General features: G+C 41.2%; 1 protein-coding gene across 2 annotated transcripts in view; it reads left to right on the top strand.

Moving 5' to 3' along the window:
- ALG14 (ALG14 UDP-N-acetylglucosaminyltransferase subunit) overlaps positions 1-17,295 on the top strand; it is a 435,379-nt gene extending 418,084 nt beyond the window's left edge. Inside the window, exon 5 of one of the 2 annotated variants that reach the window (XM_050778369.1) lies at positions 16,798-17,295. In XM_050778369.1, coding sequence (XP_050634326.1) covers positions 16,798-17,028 — 231 coding nt within the window. In that variant the 3' untranslated portion in view covers positions 17,029-17,295. Of the gene's footprint in view, positions 1-12,941; positions 16,005-16,797 lie in introns of those variants that run through there. The other variant, XM_050778382.1, reaches the window with a different exon arrangement.
- Positions 17,296-20,056: the final 2,761 nt, after the last annotated feature.

Below are 20,056 nucleotides of genomic sequence, written 5' to 3'. Positions count from 1 at the left end.
CAGGCGAGTCTTCAAACCGCAATAATGAAGAATAAAAGTATAGGTAGTGAGTTTTAGGAAGGAACTTTTAATCCAGGATATTTGGACTTTATTTTGAAGGCAGGAAGAAGCCATCAAAGGTAAGTGATGACATGACTAGATTTGCGTTTTAGGAAAAAGTCATGTAGCAGCACTGTAAAGAGTGAAATGGAGCAGGAGGAGATAGGGCTGGGAATGTGGGTGGGAGGGTTGGGGGAACCACGTGGGAGGAGAGATGGCCTGCACCAGTCAGGGATGGTGGAGATCAAGAGCAAGGCCCAGATTTGAGAGGCTTTCTGAGTAAAATTAACAGGATTTGGGCAAGAGAAGGAAAAAAGGCAAGAGAAGTGTATCATAGTAGGAGAGCTGTTTCCTAAAGTTAATAAGATTATAAATGGCAGTGCTGCCAGAGGTCCTTTCCCAGCAGGATGAGAGGGTTTCCATGAGGAATCTAGTGTGGGAAAGACAGCTGGAGCCAAAGGAGAGATGAACTTGGCCAGTAAGAGAAGCTGGACCAGTCCCTCAGGAGGGAGCTGGAGAGGGAATCCCCTGGCAGGTTAAAACTGCAGGGAATGGGATAACACAGAGATTTGCCTTTCACTGACTGAAGAGAGAGAGAGAGAGAGGAGGGGAAAGGAAGAGTGGAAAAGGAGTAAAGTTGGTGTGTTGGGGACATTTGAGGGCTGCATGCTTTCAAGAATGCCAGGATGTTATAGATACTCCTGCCTCATAATTATGTCTAATCATTCAGATAAGCACTTGAAGCCTCATTTCAGGTTTTCCAAAAAAAATTGGTCTAATGAAAGTTTATAATGGGATACTTAGCTAGAGGGTTTTTTTGTTTTGTTTTGTTTTGTTTTGTTTTAACGTTGTGGACTATGTCTTTTTTGGTGGGAGTGGGGGGATTTAAATTACATTTTTCTTTTGCCTCAAATTGCCTGAATGTAGGGAATTTGACCCCTGGGACAGGCTCTCTCTTTGTAGTCTGCTTTTTATAAGGATGTTTCATAGCTTTTAAAGACTCAGGACTGGAGCATGGAGTTTTTAACTAATGACATGTTTCAGAAGTTTTTGTTCATATTTGTACAGGTATTGCATAAAACCTATGTTTGTTCTGAGATATTTTGTGATGTTAAACTGGCCAGCACCTCTAGACACCTAACAATGTATGAGTAATTTCTTCAGTCTTCCCATGAGATTTTTTTGTGTGTACCTGCTTTGTGCAGAGCATGTGATAGGGGCTGAATACAATACCATTTCTCAATTGTAAGCTCTCTGATGGCTTACTCATCTTCCCAAGCCCCAAGCCAGGTAAAATGCCAGTACCACTATAATACCTTATATGTATTTAATCCTCACAGTAACCCTATGAGTTAGTTACCTACCATGTCTGTCCTCATTTTGTGAATAAGAAAACTGAGGCATTAGAAAGAAAATTGGCTTACCCAAAGTCTGAAGGCCAAGTGGCAGACAGGATTCAAACCCAGATAGCCTGAGACTACAGCATCTATACTTTATTGTTATACTATGCTGCCCTTCTGCTCAGGTCATGACTATTTAATTCATAAATATATTTTTTAATAAAGTCATATAGATGAGACAACACAGAGTGATAAGCTGGTGGTAGTTATTAGAATTTTAACATGGATTTTAGCACACTTGCTTATAATTAACAGCACATTTAAAGTTAGTGTCCCTCCATCCAGTTTTCTTTCATACCTTCCCATTGCCAGCACTTCCCCCAATCAAAGGGAGCCTGGTTTTGTTTTCAGACCCAGCTCTCTGTTTCAAAGATTTACACCATGGTGGGCTGGCAGGGAAAACTGAATGGGGTTAGACAGCCAGTGGAGGTGGGAGTCAGGAACAACAATGGACAACTGGCATAGAAGGCTGCATGGCGCTTACTCTCCCTGGAAACGCTCCGTCAGACTCAGGAAATGTGGTTTAATCCTGGTTAAGATAATTCCATTTTATACCCTAGAATGGACTGTCTATATTCTCCAACAGAATTTTATTTTAAATCTTACCCTGAGAAGCCCTACCAGTAAATAACTTGGTGTGCATTATTTTCCCTGTTAGCTGAACTGCACAAAATAGGAGTTTATTCTGCCACCGCCACCTCTTTTCCCCTTAAAAGACTCTTCAAAGAGAACCTGAGAACCTGCTGCCCCAACAGAAGATGCCTGGACTGTGGCCCAGCCATGCCCTCAGTGGGATTTGGGGGAGGAGAGAAGACTGTAATTCAGTCAAAAGAGCCACTGTCGATCTTGAAAGAACATCAACCATACAGATGCCATAAAGATTCTCCTCCCTGCTTCAGTTCCAAGACACATCTTTTGGTATTTATTGTGAGGCAGTCCTGTACAGAGAAACTAAAAATAAAACTAAGCAGCAAATGTAAGACGTGCTATGATCTAATTGCTTTGCCGATCTTACTTCACTTAATCCTCCCTATAACCCCATAAGGGAAGCACTACTCAAATCCCCGTTTTACAGATGGGGCAACTGAAGTACAGAGAGGTGAAACGATTCCCCCAGGATAACACAGGCAGGAAATGGTAGAGCCAGGATGCAATCCCAGGCAGTCAGGCTCTGGAGCCCATGCTTTCACAGCTATCCCTTCCCTGGACCGTCAATGCCTCAAATACCCCATCTTGTTTGCAATTAGGCAGAAACTGTTTCAATCAACAGGGGGCTTCATATTTGATTTAGAAAACTCAGAGGTTTAATATTCTCACCATGGTGTTTGAGAATCTCTTCCTTAACAAGACTCGGCTTTTAGTCAGGCAAAATGTCTCCAGATCAACTGCTGGATTAAAACTTGCTGCCCCTGCCCTTAAGACTACTCTGGGAGAGGGTCCACTCTGTGCTACTGACAGACTGAACCCCACCAATGAGGCCCTACTTATTGCACCCTCACCTCCCCCAAAGGCCCAGGTTGTAATGCGAAGCACCTGCAGCAAGCCATTTCTCACATGCCCTTTAGCAGGGATGGAATGGGACACCTTGGCAGGCAAGATGACTTTAAGTGGCAGGGGATATGGTGCCTTGCCACCTGCCACCTCCCTATTAATATTAATGTCTTTGTCTTTCCACTTTTGGGTGTCTTCCTTATATCCTGTGCATATTCTCTGGATACTCTAAACTACGCTTTTTTAAAGTGTTAACAGCTGGACACGGTGGCGCACACCTGTAATCCCAGCACTTTGGGAGGCCAAGGCGGGTGGATCACCTGAGGTCAGGAGTTTGAGACCAGCCTGGCCAATATGGTAAAACCCTGTCTCTACTAAAAACACAAAAATGAACTGGGCATGGTAGTGGGCGCCTATAATCCCAGCTACTTGGGAGGCTGAGGCAGGAGAAGCACTTGAATGCGGGAGGCGGAGGTTGCGGTGAGCCAAGATTGTGCCACTGCATTCCAGCCTGGGTGACAAGAGTAAAAAACTCCATCTCAAAAAAATAAAAATAAAGTGTTAACAGATAATTAGGGAACTAACTTCTAGTCCTTTCGATTGAACTCCACTCAGGGATACCTGCCTTCTAAGAGATGACTCCAGAAGCCTAACCAACACATGGAGGGGCATTCTGGCTGAGTTCTCCAATATCTGGCAGTTCTCTCTGCTGTTGGAAACCTCAGGCTCACTGAAAAGCCCCTCCCAGATGGGTTCAGCAGGGCTGCTGGCCCGTAAAGTGGTATTGAGCAGGATGAGAGAGAACGGCCTTTGATGGATCACCAGTGCCCACATCTCCTTCTTCCCACTGCTTTTCCTCTTTAACACACACACACCCCGTCTGCCAGGTTGCATGAAGGTAGGGATACCATGCCTGAACATAGCCAACCCTGTTCCTATAGTGTAGAGCAGACGTCCCCAATCTCCAGTGTGCACCAGAATCACCTGGAAGCTTGTTTGAAATGTGTATTCCTGGTGCCTAGACCCAGGGATTCTGATTTAGAAAGAATCTCCATTTCTGTTAAGTACCCCTGGATGAATGTGATGTGAAAGTCTGAGAAACACTAGCATAGAGTCACTCCTCTACTTGCTTTCAGTGGGATCCTCTCGGAATAGAGCTGGGATAAACTCACTGCTTTCCTGAAGTCCTACAATGTTCTTGTCTTTTGCATGTGCAATAGGAAACAGTCATTAGTGCAGCCAAGCAGTCTTAATGTAACTCAGCTGAACTTGAAGTCAGTTTTTAAAACCTTCCAAAAACCTCCTGATTTCAACAAAGCAGTGTCATTCTGCTTCTGTAAGTTACTGATGGGTGAGGTGCATCACTGCTATGATTTTGGGAAATATGTGATGGACAAGTAAAGGAAACAATCTTTGAAAGCCTGAAAGCACTGACAGTGAAGGACATTTTCGTTGGAGGACCTTGACTGCTTATTCAATGTGTGGAATCCAAACTTGGCTCCAAAATATATACATTTTTTGAGACAGAGTCTCATTCTGTCGCCCGGGCTGGAGTGCAATGGCGCAATCTCAGCTCACTGCATCCTCTGCCCCGCCGGGTTCAAGCAGTTGTCCTGCCTCAGCCTCCTGAGTAGCTGGGATTACAGGCACGTGCCACTGTGCTCAGCTAATTTTTGTATTTTTAGTAGAGACGGGGTTTCACCATGTTGGCCAGGCTATTCTCGAACCCCTGACCTCAAGTGATCTGCCTGCCTTGGCCTCCCAAAGTGCTGGGATTACAAGCATGAGCACCTGGCCCAAAATACCACGTTCTTTAAGCACACTAAGAGTACAGAAACTTTAGGATCTCAACTTGTCATATTCTACCTCCTTGCCTCTGTTTCATTGTCTTTGAATATATGAATGTGTCTCTTTCTGTATATCTGTATCTTTCTCTCACACACATCAACACACACACATGCTCAGAATCTCATAGAGAAGTGTTCTTACATATCCTTTGACTCAGAATTAATGAATCAGATCATCTTCTATAAAAATTCTTAAGCTTATTTTTATACTGCAAAAATAGTATGCACATAAAATAAGGAACACTATTGACCAGTTTTCAGTTCAGCAAGATAGAAATTTAATACGTAGGTATGTGTACAAAAATTGAGGAAGTATCACAGGAAAAATATCCCTTACCTACTTAAGAGAGTGCCATGACTGAAGTCAGGAATTATATAATCATTTTGAATTCAAGCCAGTTCTTCCTGTTTAGGACGGACACTCCATTTTCTTGTGAAAACATTAACCATTTCACCATTTTCTCTGCTGAAAACCTTTCCTAATCCATCTTACTGTAACAATAGCATGTTATAGTCTGCTACTGATATCTCTGTTAAAGCTATATAAAATGTTAATAACAATTGCCAGAATTTAACCTTTAATTAAATTCCCTGTGTCAGAACCTTTCTTAGAGCCCTCTTGCCTTAAGTCCACTTCCAGCAAAAGCTAGACCTAGTTGGCAGGCCTCAGCCAGGCCAGTATGGTTGAGAGGAGAACCCTGGCCTAATCTTCAAAAAGCGTGGGTTTGAGTCTCAGCTATGTCACTAGCTAACTGTATGATCTCACATAGACCAGTTAATTTCTCTGTACCATAGCTTCCTTGTCTAAAACAGGAGGATAGAACATCTACCTCTCAGAGCTATTCTAAGGTTTAAATTAGGTAATTTTAAAAAATGCCACATGTAGACTCTATTCCTAGCAAGTGGTATTGTCAATGTGTTTCCCTTACTCCTCAAGCCGAAGGAAAGGGATTGACCTAAATTATTCCCTGAGGTTTCATCTAGCTCTAGCTGTCTGTGCTTTTGAGAAGCCACTTACTTCAGGGTGTGGAGAAAACAAAAGGAAAAAATACTGGGTTAGTAGAGTTTAAAGCCCTCTGTGAAAACATTTCAGAGAGTTGAAAATACAATGAAAACAAAAAAAGATCAAGAAGCCAGGAAATCATCACCTTGGTCCAGAGAACAGGAAAACTAAAAGATTCGGTTTCCTCAACTGAAAGTAGGAGCCGCCAGGAAGGTTGGGAAAACAATGTTTGGTTAACCTGATAACGATCTGTAGTGATGATGCTAAGCAGGCATGGCCTGACCATTCCAACCAAAAAAATGTTTAGGTCTTTATTTATGTATTTGTTTTTTGTGATGGAACATCAGGGCAAGGAAATGAAATACCAACCCAGTGTGGCATTGACAACCTCTGAGCTCTTTTGCCTTCCCTGCAGTTACAGTCAGGCAAGCAGTCATCAACATGCATGGAGCATGCAGACTGTATAGCCCCTTGGGTCTGTAGGATGCTACTGATATGCACTGAAACCAAAGCTGGGCATCCCTAAGTTGTAGAGGGGATGTTGGAGCCTGATGCCTGAATGTCTGCACTACTTATAGCTCAGACCAAACCCCAAAAATCAGGATGATCACAAGTAGGCTGGGAAGTCTAGTTTCCCATACAAGGGCAAAATTGACAACTCTTGTTTTGAAATGGCAAGCTCAGCCTTATTTATCATGTCATCAGACTTGTTCACTATGTTACGGCTACAGACCTTCAAGGCCATTTGGCCACGGGCTAAGAAGTGTACTACAAGGTCACTGCAGATCCCGAGTAGGGGAAGCTCAGGAATCCTTTAGGCATCCACTGTTGGTGGAAGTCCAGAAAATACTGCCCTTGGTAATCAGGCTTCTTCTATCTTTACACATGTATAAATATATATAAATTATAAATAAACATATATAAATGTATATAAATATATAAAGATATAGAAATATCTATACATATTTATATTTAATATCTTTATATATTTACATATCTTTATATATATAAATATATTTAAAAGATATTTATATATTTATGTAAAGATAGAAGGAGCCTGATATATATATAAATATTTAAATATATTATAATATATATATTTATATAAAAAGAAGAAGCCTGATTACCAAGAGCAGTATTTTCTGGGACCTTTCCTCAATTTTTGCCCTGCCCAATCTACTCCAAGTGATATATATGACTGGAAGACAAAGAGACCAAATTGGATGGCTGGGTTACTATTATCCAGTATCCCCTGAAGGGTAGGCTGAGTCATGCCAGGTCAATGCTATGCCTGTGACAGAGTAACAGGACTTGAGGACAAGATTAGCACAGCCCACATCATCTATGTGTTTCATAAGGCTCAGGCCTTTCTTCCACACAGTACTCTTAAAGTTTGAAAAATGCCACAAGTATATTACTTTGCTCTTTGATGGATAATAATAGCTACCATTTATTGACGCATTACCATGGAGCAAGCACTGTGTTAAATGCTTTACATGTGTTATCTTATTTAATCTCCCCAGCAGATACCGTTTCCCCTGTGCTACATTTGCTTCTGGTTTGGTTAGCATTCCCCATCCCTAACATTCTCCACTTTACCACTACCAATTCCCAAGAAGAGAATATGTTAGAACTGACTCTCCACCTCCCACTAAGAACTGGCAGGGCCAATTCTGTCTTGCCCTGCATCTCTGTTTGGGTTATTCACTACAAGAAGTTCAGAACCCTGAGATACAGTTTCACCCTGGCATAATATTTCTATTTAGCTATAATCTGTCTCAAGCTCCCCCTCCTCTTCAGCCCCCAAACCCTTCCATTGGCCTTCAGTAACTTAGAGTCAGTCCACAAAATCTTCATTCATCATCCTCTTTACTGCCTCTTGCTCTAATCAGTATCTGATTCTGCCCAGAATACCCTACTACTTCATCAGATACTTGCTTATGAGTAAGTCACCTCCTCAGGAAAGTCTTTGTCTTCTATATCACCCCATTCCCTTATCCTGCTTTTCAGTCAACAACAGACAAACAATAGTGGTCCTGTAAGATTATAATGGAGCTGAAAAATTCCGATCACCTGGTGACATCATAGTTGTCCTAATGTAACACTGGTAAACAAGCCTACTACACTGCCAGTCATGTAAAAGTATAGCACATATAATTATGTACAGTGTATAATACTTGATAATAAATTACTATGTTACTGGTTTATTTACTATACCATGCTTTTTATCACTATTTCAGAGTGTACTCTTTCTACTTAGTAAAAAAAAAAAAAAAAAAAATACATTAACTGTAAAACAGCTTCAGGCAGGTCCTTCAGGAGGTATTCCAGAAGAAGGCATTGTTCTCATAGGAGATGACAGCTCTATGCGTGTTAGTGGCCCTGAAGACCTTTCAGTGGGACAAGATGTGGAGGTGGATGACAGTGATGTTGATGATCTGATGCTATGTAGGCCTAGGGTAATGTGTGTGTCTATGTCTTAGTTTTTAACAAAAAGGCTTAAAACTTTAAAAAAAAAAAAAAGATATAAAAAATCTTTTTGTTCAACTGTACAATGTGTGTTTTAAACTAAATATTTCTACAAAAGTCAAAGTTTTTTCAAAAATTTAAAAGTTTATAAAGTAAAAAAAGTTATAGTAAGCTAAAGTTAATTTATTATTGAAGAAAGAACAAATATTTTTTAATAAACTTAGTATAGCCTAAGGGTACAGTGTTCATAAGTTCTACAGTAGTGTACAGGAATGTCCTGGGCCTTCACACTTACTCACCACTCACTGACTCACCTAGAGCAACTTCCATGCCTACAACCTCCATTCATGGTAAGTCCCCTATACAGGTGTGCCATTTTCTGTCTTTCATACAGTATTTTTACTGTGCTTTCTCTATGTTTAGAAGTGTTTAGATATACAAATATTTAACCATGTGTTACAGTTGCCTACAGTATTCAGTATAGTAGCATGCTATGCAGGTTTGTGATCTAGGAGAAGTAGTAGGCTATACAATTTAGCGTAGGTGTAACATCCAGATTTTTGTAAGTACACCCTGTGATGTGCACACACAGCGAAATCACCTAATAATGCATTTCGCAGAAAGTATCCCCATTGTTAAGCAACACATGACTATATATCTATTATTTTCTGTCTACCCACGGTAATGTAAACCTTACAAGGGCTAGGACTTTTGTTCACTAATAAATCCCTAATGCTCAGAACAGTACCTGTCATATTATCTTTGCTCAATAAAATATTTGTTGAATGAATGAATTCATGACAGGGGAAACTGAGACATAGCATGGGTAAGTAAACTGTCCCAGGTCACATTGCTGTTAAGCAGCCAACCATGGTCTGCATGATTGCAAAGCCTTGGTGCATAAGCACCATGTTATTCAGCCTCTTGATGGATTATGTGAATGCACAACGAGCAGGAATATTCTGACCAGACCAAATAACGATAGAGCGTGTTAGAGGGAACTTATCAATTGGGCAAGAGCCTACAGAACCAACGTTTACTGTTCTTCCCAGTTATTTATTTGATTAAATTGGAAAGTTTTTTTGAGTTCTCACCAAGCAAAATGCAAGTAACTAATATTTGAGGATGAGCCAATAAATTCAGTATCCTTAAAACATTGGTGCATTTGCCTAAATGAAAACAATTTATAACTTGCCTACCTTTTTGGTATGGCTTAAAAGAAGATGAAAGCTATGCTGGATAAAGAGAAATCAGCAAGTGGCTAGATGACTGTGGTACGTTCACGCAGTGGAGAAACACGGAATGGATGTAGCTGTATACGTGGAAAAGTAGACCCCAAAATGCTGTATACACAATGATGACATCTCTGAAAATTCTGTCACCAATAGAATTGTAAGAGACCTGAGGTTCATAAATAGTCAGTGATTCGAGGGTTTAGAATTTATTTGGTGATTTAATGTTAGTCTTGATATTTAGATGTTTCTGTTTAACTGTTACTCCTCAGATGATTAAATAAACATAAAAAAGAAATACTGTGTACCATCATGTGAGCCAAGCAAATACGTCATCCCCATCTGCTGCACATCCTTTTCCTTCCTGCTGTCCACCTCCACTGATTGCTGATGTTCAGCACAGCCTTTCCCAGGCTTCAGCCCAGCCTTCCTGTCCCCTGACTATAACCTCTGCATGTTATACACCACCTGACTCCAACTGCATTTTCTTCTTTACTCCCTTGATTACTCTCAGATTCTTCTCTGTCTAGTTGCCTGAGGCTTTTGTCCCACTGCTTTTGCCCTTGTATCTTAGATAAGGCCTTTTGCTTATCCTTTCCAGACCCTGGAGCACTCTCCCAGCTTCTTTTTGCTGTGTAGTCATCATCCATGTTTTGCCCTGTCTGACTCCTAATGCCTACGGTCCAGCGCCTTTAGCCCTGCCTGAGGAAATCCTGTGACTGCTCTGATGTGATCTGGCCCCTCTCTGTCTCTACACTTGCTGCTCTCAAATCTTTGTTCCTCCCATCTATTTAGGATTCTTGATAGCAAACTATAGACGTCTACTCTGGCTGATTGAAACAGAAAAAGGATTTAGTGAAGGCTATTGAGACCTCTTGGAATTACCAGGAATGTCAATTAAGCAGGCTTAGAAAATATACAGGGACAAAGTGGGAGCTGAGCAGCCAGAACCATGACTGAAATTCTATGGCCAGAGAGCTGGTTTCAGGAGATGCTGCTGCTACTATTGCTGGACAGTGGGCACTGCAGCTGGCACCAGTGGCACTGGATGCTGGACCCCTGCCAGTAGCACCTTTGCTACCAGGACAGAGTCTCCTCCAGCCCTGCCCCTCTGTACCAGTAGCTCCTGGTCAGATCTAGGCAGAAATAGCTGGGCAAGTCACTGGCCCATCTGTTAGCTGTAAGGAGGCCTAGAAAGGAGTATCTCACTTCTGCTGTGAGAAAGGGGCTCTGCCTGCAACCACAGCTCATACACTGGGAAATTGCTTAAACAAATTCTAGACAGGAGCAAAACAAACAAACAAAAAGACCACATGGTCCATTCCCGATCCATAATAATTGTTGTATTAAACTTTCTACAACTTCCTTAATTCCTGAAAGCTGCTTCTTCTAACCTCTCACTCAGCAAGAACTCTGGAATATAGTTTAATGCAAAACTAAAACTCTAGGGATCACAGATTTATACACAAAGATGTTCATAACAGTATGATTTAGAATATCAAAAAAGGAATCAGCCTAAATTTCCAACAATAACCATTTCCATTAACAAGAGAATGGTTAAATGAGTTATGAGATATCCATAGGATTAAATATATGCAGTCATTAAAAACCATGGGTTTTTAAAAAGTATTTTAAAAACGAATATAACTAAAAGCAACTTTACTAATATTATGTGTAAGCTCTCACAATTGCAAATGTGCATATGTGAACATATTTTATATTAGAATATAAATATATACAAACACAGAAGTTAGAAGAGAATACACCAAAATGTCAAGATTGGTGAGATTAAAAGGATTGTGTTCCTTTTTGTGTTTATCTATATTTTTCACACTAAGATGAAAAATTAATATTTAAAAGAGGGCAAACTTTCCTTGCCACTATTTTTATTTTTTATCATATTCTCAAAAAGTACAACTTTTCCCAAATCAACCTCATGAACCAGATACTCTGAATACTTACTCTTCTCCTGGTATTGAAAGAACTCACCCTTTTCTATATGATCATTTCCTCCTTCACTATCAGTTTGTTCTCACTGATCTTTATGTTTACATGTAGATCATTCATTCTATTCTGTAAACCCTTTCCCCAGCCCTGCTTGGCCCATCCAGCTGACACCTGAGCTCCCCTCTCCCACAGCATGCTTACTTTTCCCCTGCCCTGTATTTTGGTCCAATGACTCACTGAAATAGCCATCTCTGAGGTTTCTATTACTCTTGACCAGATCTGAAGATCTTTTCTCTGTCTCTATCTTTGTAGCTCTGCTACCTGAAAGAAATGGTACTGATCATTTCATCATCTTTGATACACTTTTGGGGATAGGCAAGGGACCTTTTGGTTTTCTTCTTATTTGTCTAACCATTCTTAAAGCGTTTTCCTGACTTTGCTTCCTGTTCAGCTTTACAACCAAGCTTCTTCTCTTTATCTATTGACTATTCCTACATGTCAGTGTTTTCTCCCTTCCTCATTTTCCCATTTACCTGTCTACCTAATGGAGCCAATACCCTATAAACAAAAGCATTGATTTTGACAGAACCCTTGACCTCCGTATAGGCTACCTACCCAAGCCAGCCCAGCTTTGACCGTGGGCTCCAGTTCTCTACCTTCATCCATGGCCCCAGGAGCTCAATAAAGCTTTCCCTGCAGCTGTGTTCCTACAGTTCATGACCTCCCTCCAGCCTTCGCCTCAGTCAGCAAGAGGCTATCAGAAGGTCTGGGTTTGGGCCAGTGCCTTAGAGTTGGACTCTGCTTCTCTGTCCAGTCTCTTAAACTTGAAGCCTTAATTGAACTCTTCAACTGCCTTTCAGTTTCACCTTCACATGCTCTCTCGGGTCACCCTCAACTCCATGATCTCTGACCTACAAACCAACCCAGGATGCCAAAGTTCTTAGCCCATATTTGGTGGGGGTGTTTTACTGGGTCGGGAGTTAAATTCGGACTATTCAAGTTAAGTATGTCTTTTCTATTTATTTATTTATTTTTCTGATCCATGAGTTTCCTGAAAATGTGTCTTTTCATACATGCAGAATGTTATGTTTCAGCCAATGGGACTTGACCTGTGGTGACCCAAATCTACAGAACAACAAACCTGTTGAAACTGCTCTTGATCCTTGATGTGGCTCATCTACGCTCATGACCTTGTATTTATAGTTATCCTGTCCTCTTTCCGTTTTCTAGACCCATAGCGTATTATTTTTAGTATATCTCTTAGACTTCCTGCTCTTAGAGAAGTTTGTTTATTGATTTGTTAATCATCCAGCAGACACGTATTGAACCCCTACTGGTTGGTGCTGCAGATGATCAGAGGCCAGTCAGCGAGTTGGACAAAACAAAGGGCTGTGTCAGGTAGTATGCTTCTTATTGCCAGTGACAGAAATCTTGATTCAAATTATTTAAGCAGAAATAGAATGTATTCCCTCACCTACCTGGCAAGTCTACGGTCAGATCTGGTTTCCTTCAGGCACAACTGGATTCATGGATCATAATGCTGCCTTTCGGACCTGGCCTGTCTTCATCTCTCGGCTCTACTCTGCTTTGTGATGCCTTCATTCTCAAGCTCTCTACATGGTGGCAAAATGGATGTCAGTAGCACCAAGGCCACATCCTCCTCAGTTCCAGAACAGCAGAAAACGTGCGGCTTTCTCAGCCCCAGCAAGTGTTCTGCTAAGTCTTGTGGTTTCTGATTGGACTGTGCTCTTCCCCGAACCAGTGACTTTCACCAGGGGAATTCGATGCTCTGATTGGTCAGACTGGAGTCATACATCCTCTCCTTATCGCTGGGTGTGGAGTCAGGTCTACACAAGCACTTAAATTGAGAGCGAGGGATACAGTGGTTCGTTCCCCTGAGGAAAAGGTGATGGATGTGGAATGGTTAAAAAAAAAAAAAAAAAAAAAGCCAGGTGCAGTGACTCAGGCCTGTAATCCCAGCACTTTGGGAGGCCAAGGCAGGAGGATCACGAGGTCAAGAGATCAAGACCATCCTGGCCAACATGGTGAAACCTTGTCTCTACTAAAAATACAAAATTAGCTGGGTGTGGTGGCGTGTGCCTGAAATCCCAGCTACTTAGGAGGCTGAGGCAGGAGAATCGCTTGAACCAGGGAGTCAGAGGTTGCGGTGAGCCAAGATTGTGCCACTGCACTACAGCCTGGCGACAGAGCAGGACTCTTTCTCAAAAACAGAAAAAAAAAGCTGTCAGTTAACCACGTAAGTGTATAGTTAGAATTACACATGGTCAAGTTTGGCAAAGGGACCATTTGAATCAATACAGGGTAAGCAAAGACCCACTCCTTCTATACTCCCTTGCTTCTTCCTTTCTTTCTTCCTTTCAGCAAAATGTAGTGAATGGCTACTTTGTTCTAGGTGCAGAGTATACACTGTCCTAGAAGTGGACTCTGCCCATGAGGAGCTTACAGAGTAGTGAGGAAGAGAGATGGCCAGGGTGATGGTGTGAGACACATTCACTGATAATTTATATTTTGAGAAATGGAAGTATGAAGAGTTCTTCTGTGTTTTTTTAAATTAAAAACACAGCTTCAATCATTATATCATTTAACATCTTAGACTATCTCAGTGAGTTCTGCTTTGTTCGATGCTTGGAATAAGTCTGTCTGGTATGCTTCTTTGAATAATGAAGACTCCATAATCCACTTTTATTTTTCTGCCTAGGCTGCCTCAGAAAGAGGTAAAACCTTTGTGTAATTAAAAGTAGCTTTCCTTTGAGATTAGTTTGCTTTTTTTTTCAGTCCTTGATTTATGGGTTTGTGGTTTTACTGTACCAGGGACTTTTGTAGTAAGGTGCTTCCAAATATACAGATGCAAGAGAGATAAACAAAATACCTTTAATTTATACTTTTACCTTAACAGTCTCTTCTTCTGACCTGTGGCAGGTTGTTAATGCATCTCCCACCAATGCCAGTCATTTCCCTTCCCATATACAGATATCTCTATCTGTGTATACATAGTTTGTATATAGAGAGTTGACTAGAAGTTGAAATGAACACATGTGGAGTTGTACCTTTTTTTAAAGAGGAACAAATGTGAAATTATTTCCGTGACGTTCAAGATCCAGCAATCTTTACATTATTTTTTAGCTGTAGTTTTTGTTTTGTTCTGTATTATTGAAACAAAGACTAAGAAAAGCAGCACAAATAATCCGAGGATTAGGGAGTACATTAATATAGTGGCTGTCAACTGGAGACATTTGGCAGTGATGGGAGTCATTCTTGGTTGTCTTGATTATTGGAATCTTGTGGGTAGAGGCCAGGGATGCTGCGAAGCTTGGCAAGTCAGATGCACAAGACAGGCCCCCATAACTAAAATATCCAGTCCAAAATATTAATAGTGCCTGGCATTAACTGGATTTTTGGAATTCTGAACATTGAAAAGATTCAGAGCAAGTTTGTAATTTAGGTTTAAGACAAAGATAGAGGAAAATTATAAAGTTATAGAACCCTGGAGCTGAGAGGAAAAGACATTTAGTCCAGTCTACCCATTTTCTAGTAAGGTAACTGAGTCACATAAGAAAAAAGTGACCGAAGCAACATAACTCCTTCACCTCCTAAACATGTGATCAAGCAACTTGCCCAACTTCTGCGTGCCTCCCTTTTCTCCTCTGCAAAAAGGGATGATACAACTTGCTTATGCTCACTTTGGCAGCACATATACTAAAATTGGAACGATACAGAGTTATAAAAAAAAAAAAAAGAACTTGTCTCAAATTATGATTGCTGTGACGACTACTTAAAACGTAATACACGTAAAACGTTTACTACAGTACTTGGCCGTAGTGTGTTGTTAATAAATAGCAGTGGTGAGGGGCGAGGTAGTGATTGTTATTTATGCTGTTGCCCAGAGTCACAGAGCCAGTTTGCAATTTGTTTCACCCTGTTCTTCTGACTCTCAGTTCCATTTTCTATTACATTGCCTTGAGGGACTATGAAGAAAGGTTATAAGGGCAACTTAATGGAGATTAAAGACCAGTCTGGACAGCAGCTTAGTAGCTGGTAATTCAAGGGAAAGTGAACACAAATTCTCCATAAAAGACAGAAAGGGGGTTTGTAGATGGTAGGTAGAGAGCTTCGAGGAAGACATAAGGAAGATTGGTCTCATCTAAAACAGACTCTTTTCCCAAAGCTCTGTGGATGGTGTTCCAGGTGGTCACGCCTCCTGGTGGAGCCTAGACCAGGTAACCTTTTTCAAACCCTCCAGCCTTGACTATGTTCACATGGAGGCAAGATGGCCCTCTTTCTGTCGGGGAGAGTCTTTGAAATGCTGGGGTGGTATAAACAATATAGACAGTACATATGGGAACCTTTCCAACTCTGAGATTCTCTGGTGCTAAGTTTTGTGGACCTTAGGCTGGTAAGATCATGTGACATAGAGCATGCCCAGTAGATATGCATAGACAATCACAAACCTCTTGTTTTATGGTTTGTGGAATAAAATGCTTTATTAGATTTTACTAATTCAGTCAACATGAGCATATGATTAAGATGTTGTGTAAAATGCTTTTTCCTCTGAAAACAGGAATATCTTACCAACAATTCTCTGAAATAGATTTTCTCTTATTTTCTTAAATGGCTTATAAAAATTCGGCCAGGCGCCGTGGCTCATGCCTGTAATCCCAGCACTTTGGGAGGTCGAGGTGGGCAGATCACGAGGTCAGGAGATCAAGACCATCCTAGCTAACATGGTGAAACACCATCTCTACTAAAAATACAAAAAAAAAAAATTAACCGGGCCTGGTGGTGGGCACCTGTAGTCCCAGCTACTCAGGAGGCAGAGGCAGAAGAATCGCTTGAACCCAGGCCGAAATCACGCCACTGCACTCCAGCCTGGACGACAGAGCGAGACTCTGTCTCAAAAAAAAAAAAAAAAACTTCATAGTCAATTAAAGACATTTTCTCCCAAATCAAGAATAAGTTGGTACATAAAAGAAAACAGTGAATCTCAGTTGATTTTGTTTTCTATATTTTTGGTGACATTCAAGGTCCACAGAGCAGTCAGAGAAGAGCAACACATGCCTATCTGATGAGGGCTGACTGAGCACCAGGCACCATGCTAGAAGTTAGAAGTTAAGTGATTTGCCCTGAGTCACACAGTTGGTAAGCAAGAGAACCAAGACAACGCAGCTCTGCCTGGCTTCCAAGTGCATGGGCTTGAACATGCACTGTTTGCTGCATCCTGGTTCTTGACAGAGAAGGACTTATTAGAATAATAAGCAAATCCCCTCTGAGATCAGACTGTTCTTAATGCAAAATGCCTCCCTTAGATGATTATTCTGTGTTTTCATTTGAACTTCAACTTTTTCTTTCAGGTGTTGTGTAACGGACCAGGAACATGTGTTCCTATCTGTGTATCTGCCCTTCTCCTCGGGATACTAGGAATAAAGAAAGTGATCATTGTCTACGTTGAAAGCATCTGCCGTGTAGAAACGTTATCCCTGTCCGGAAAGATTCTGTTTCATCTCTCAGATTACTTCATTGTTCAGTGGCCAGCTCTGAAAGAAAAGTATCCCCAATCTGTGTACCTCGGGCGAATTGTTTGACAAATGGCAACTGACTTCTTTAGAATTTTGCAGTTAACAATAGTATGTACTCAAATTGGGGGGAAAAAACCCTACATTTTATTGTAAAGGCGTCTGACAGTCCTGAGAATTATTGATGGTAAGGAATAAAAAATGTACAGATGACTCAGGGAAGAAACTGAGACTTCTCTTATGAAACAAACACTGATAAACAGTAACTACTAAATATTTATGCCTCTGTAAACCAAATCTCTTTTCTAGATAAAAATATGTATCACTACCTGCAAATTTTCTTCTGGCTGTTTTAGTAGTATTTTTTTACGGAACTAAATATAGAGTTTGTATGATTAGTAACATTTCCTGTCCTAAAGCTTTTTTTTTTTTTTGTAAAGTATTCTGCATTGTAAAAGAAGAGAAAAAAAAAGGTATTTCTGAGTTTTTGTTCAGATACAAAAGGCTTTATTTCCTGTGTGGAAACAGTGATGTCCCCAGTGAATCCTTTCAGCATAAAGGAAGCAGTTATATTAAATTGGCTTCATGACAATTTGCACTCCACAAGCCTCCAGAACCTTGAGCATAAACCAGTATTATTTTTTGTACTTCAGTCTTGCTTTTTGAGTAGTTGGCTTTAATACAGAGTATCTTTTAAAATCTCTTGTTTTGTTTGTTTGTTTGTTTGTTTTGAGACGGAGTCTCGCTGTGTCTCCCAGGCTGGAGTGCAGTGGCGTGATCTCGGCTCACTGCAAGCTCCGCCTCCCGGGTTCACGCCATTCTCCCGCCTCAGCCTCCCAAGTAGCTGAGACTACAGGCGCCCGCCACCACGCCCGGCTAGTTTTTTGTATTTTTAGTAGAGACGGGGTTTCACCATGTTAGCCAGGATAGTCTCGATCTCCTGACCTCGTGATCCACCCGCCTCGGCCTCCCAAAGTGCTGGGATTACAGGCTTGAGCCACCGCGCCCAGCCAAATCTCTTGTTTAGGCCGGGCATGATGCTCACACCTGTAATCCCAGCACCCTGGGAGGCCGAGGCGGCCAGATCACTGGAGGCCAGGAGTTTGACACCAGCCTGACCAACATGGTGAAACCTTGTCTCTACTAAAAATGCAAAAATTAGTCAGGTGTGTTGGCACATGCCTGTAATTTCAGCTACTTGGGAGGCTGAGGCAGGAGAATCGCTTGAACCTGGGAGGCGGAGGCTGCAGGGAGCCGAGATTGCACCACTGCACTCCAGCCTGGGTGACCAGAGCGAAACTTTGTCTCAAAACAAAACAAAACAAACAAACAAACAAAACTCAATGATTTAGGGATTGTTATTATTCCCATTTTACAGATGACTTGTCCAAGATCACATGACTATTAAGTAGCAAAGCCACAATTCAAGTTCAGGTAAGCCTGACTTCATAGTGGGGACAGTTACACGTGTGTGTAGCCTGTGCAGTCACATAGAGTTCTGCACTTAACAGGGCCCCACACTTGGTTTAATGTTCTGCTGTCACTGTCTTGAACTTCTGAATAATTTTTTAAACAAGGAACTTATATTTTAGACCCTCTAAATTCTGTCGCTGTTCCTGCTTGAGATTGTGTTTCTAATGGTGCCATGTCTACTACAATAGAAGTACAAGTTAGTGCAGTGCCTGGCCCAGGGAGCTCCTCAAAAACAGGAATTCCATTTCCTTCCCTCTAAGCTCTGCTTCTTTAACAAAGCAACCAAAAAAACAAAACAAAAAGAGAAGAAACAGAAAAGAGAAGATCCTCTCCTGTAGTATTTCAGTTTATATATAGGTTTTTTTCCTCTTAAATCTTTTGCTTTATAAGTATGATATAAATCTAATAAAGAAATAGTGATTAATGAAGTGATTGAATTTTAGTGAAAAGAGACATGATTATCCACAATCATGTAAAATTAAAATCCTGAGGCTGATCTAGCCTTTTTTCTTCTTCTTTTTTTAAAAAAAAAACAAAAAAACAAAGTACCTCCTTCTCTGAATCATGTAACAGGCGCATCTGTCAGCCGGACATCTTCCTAGGTTTTTGGCTGGAGAAATGTGTGGCTGAAGATGTCTCAGAATGGTGAGAACACTTTGCCGTCTGGATTTAGTGGGCCTGGGGCAGCCAAATGGTAGTTCATTCTGCTTTGATTTTCATCCTCAAATCTCAGGCACTGGTTGCTTCCACTGACCTGTAGACCTGGAGTATCAGAGCATATTCGTATCGTTCAACCAGGGGATGAGGTGAAATAAGCCTTGACTTTTCTAGAGAGAAAGTGATTTTTTCAGGGACAACAGCATCTGCATTTCATTCCTGTTTAAGTCTTTCTCTGCTCTGTACTTTGTTCCTAAGTGGCACTAGGTAAATGAATGGTAAGGAAAAGAACTGCATTTAGTGAATGCCTCTCTGTGCTGTGGGGCAGCTTCCCCGGGCCCCCGCAGGTTCATCCTGCTGCAGAGGCTTCCATCAGGTCAGAACTTACAAAGATCAGACCAGAGAGAGTTGTAGAAAAGATGCTGTAATTTTTTCCAGAAACATATGTCCAGATGTTTTGCAGAGCCTTAACTTAAGACAGTGGTTAGCCTGGAATGTCAGAGAAAGAATGTGTATGTGTTATATCACCAAAAGTTTAGAAATCTTATATCTTTCATAGGTTCAGGCTGCTGTGTACTCATTCAGAGCCAAGCTGAGGCATGTGTTATTGCATCTTCCTGATCATTCAGATTACTTGGTAAACAAGTGCATGCTCTGCTGTTATGGCTAATTTGAGTCCTCAAGGTCCCATTAGCAGAGGGGGCTGGTGGCACAATTTCTCTGCTGTGCATTTCTGTGACATTCAGAAAGATAGTGCTCTAGCCTCAACTCAAACTGAAGAAGATGAGTAGCTAGCTTGTCCCTTCCAATTTCTCTTAGAACACTCTGAATGCAACTTTTACTGTAGGAGACTGTGCATGAGAAATTAATTGAATCAGTCTTCAAATGAGAGGCAGGGAAACCACACATCCTGCCCACACCTACTTCCCTGGAAGATTTCTGTCTGCAGTTCAGCTATCCTAAAAGG

The sequence above is a fragment of the Macaca thibetana genome, chromosome 1, assembly GCF_024542745.1.
Source record: "Macaca thibetana thibetana isolate TM-01 chromosome 1, ASM2454274v1, whole genome shotgun sequence".
Taxonomy (NCBI): domain Eukaryota; kingdom Metazoa; phylum Chordata; class Mammalia; order Primates; family Cercopithecidae; genus Macaca; species Macaca thibetana.
Note: the sequence above shows the minus strand (reverse complement) of the source record. Positions and strands in the feature narration are given on the sequence as shown.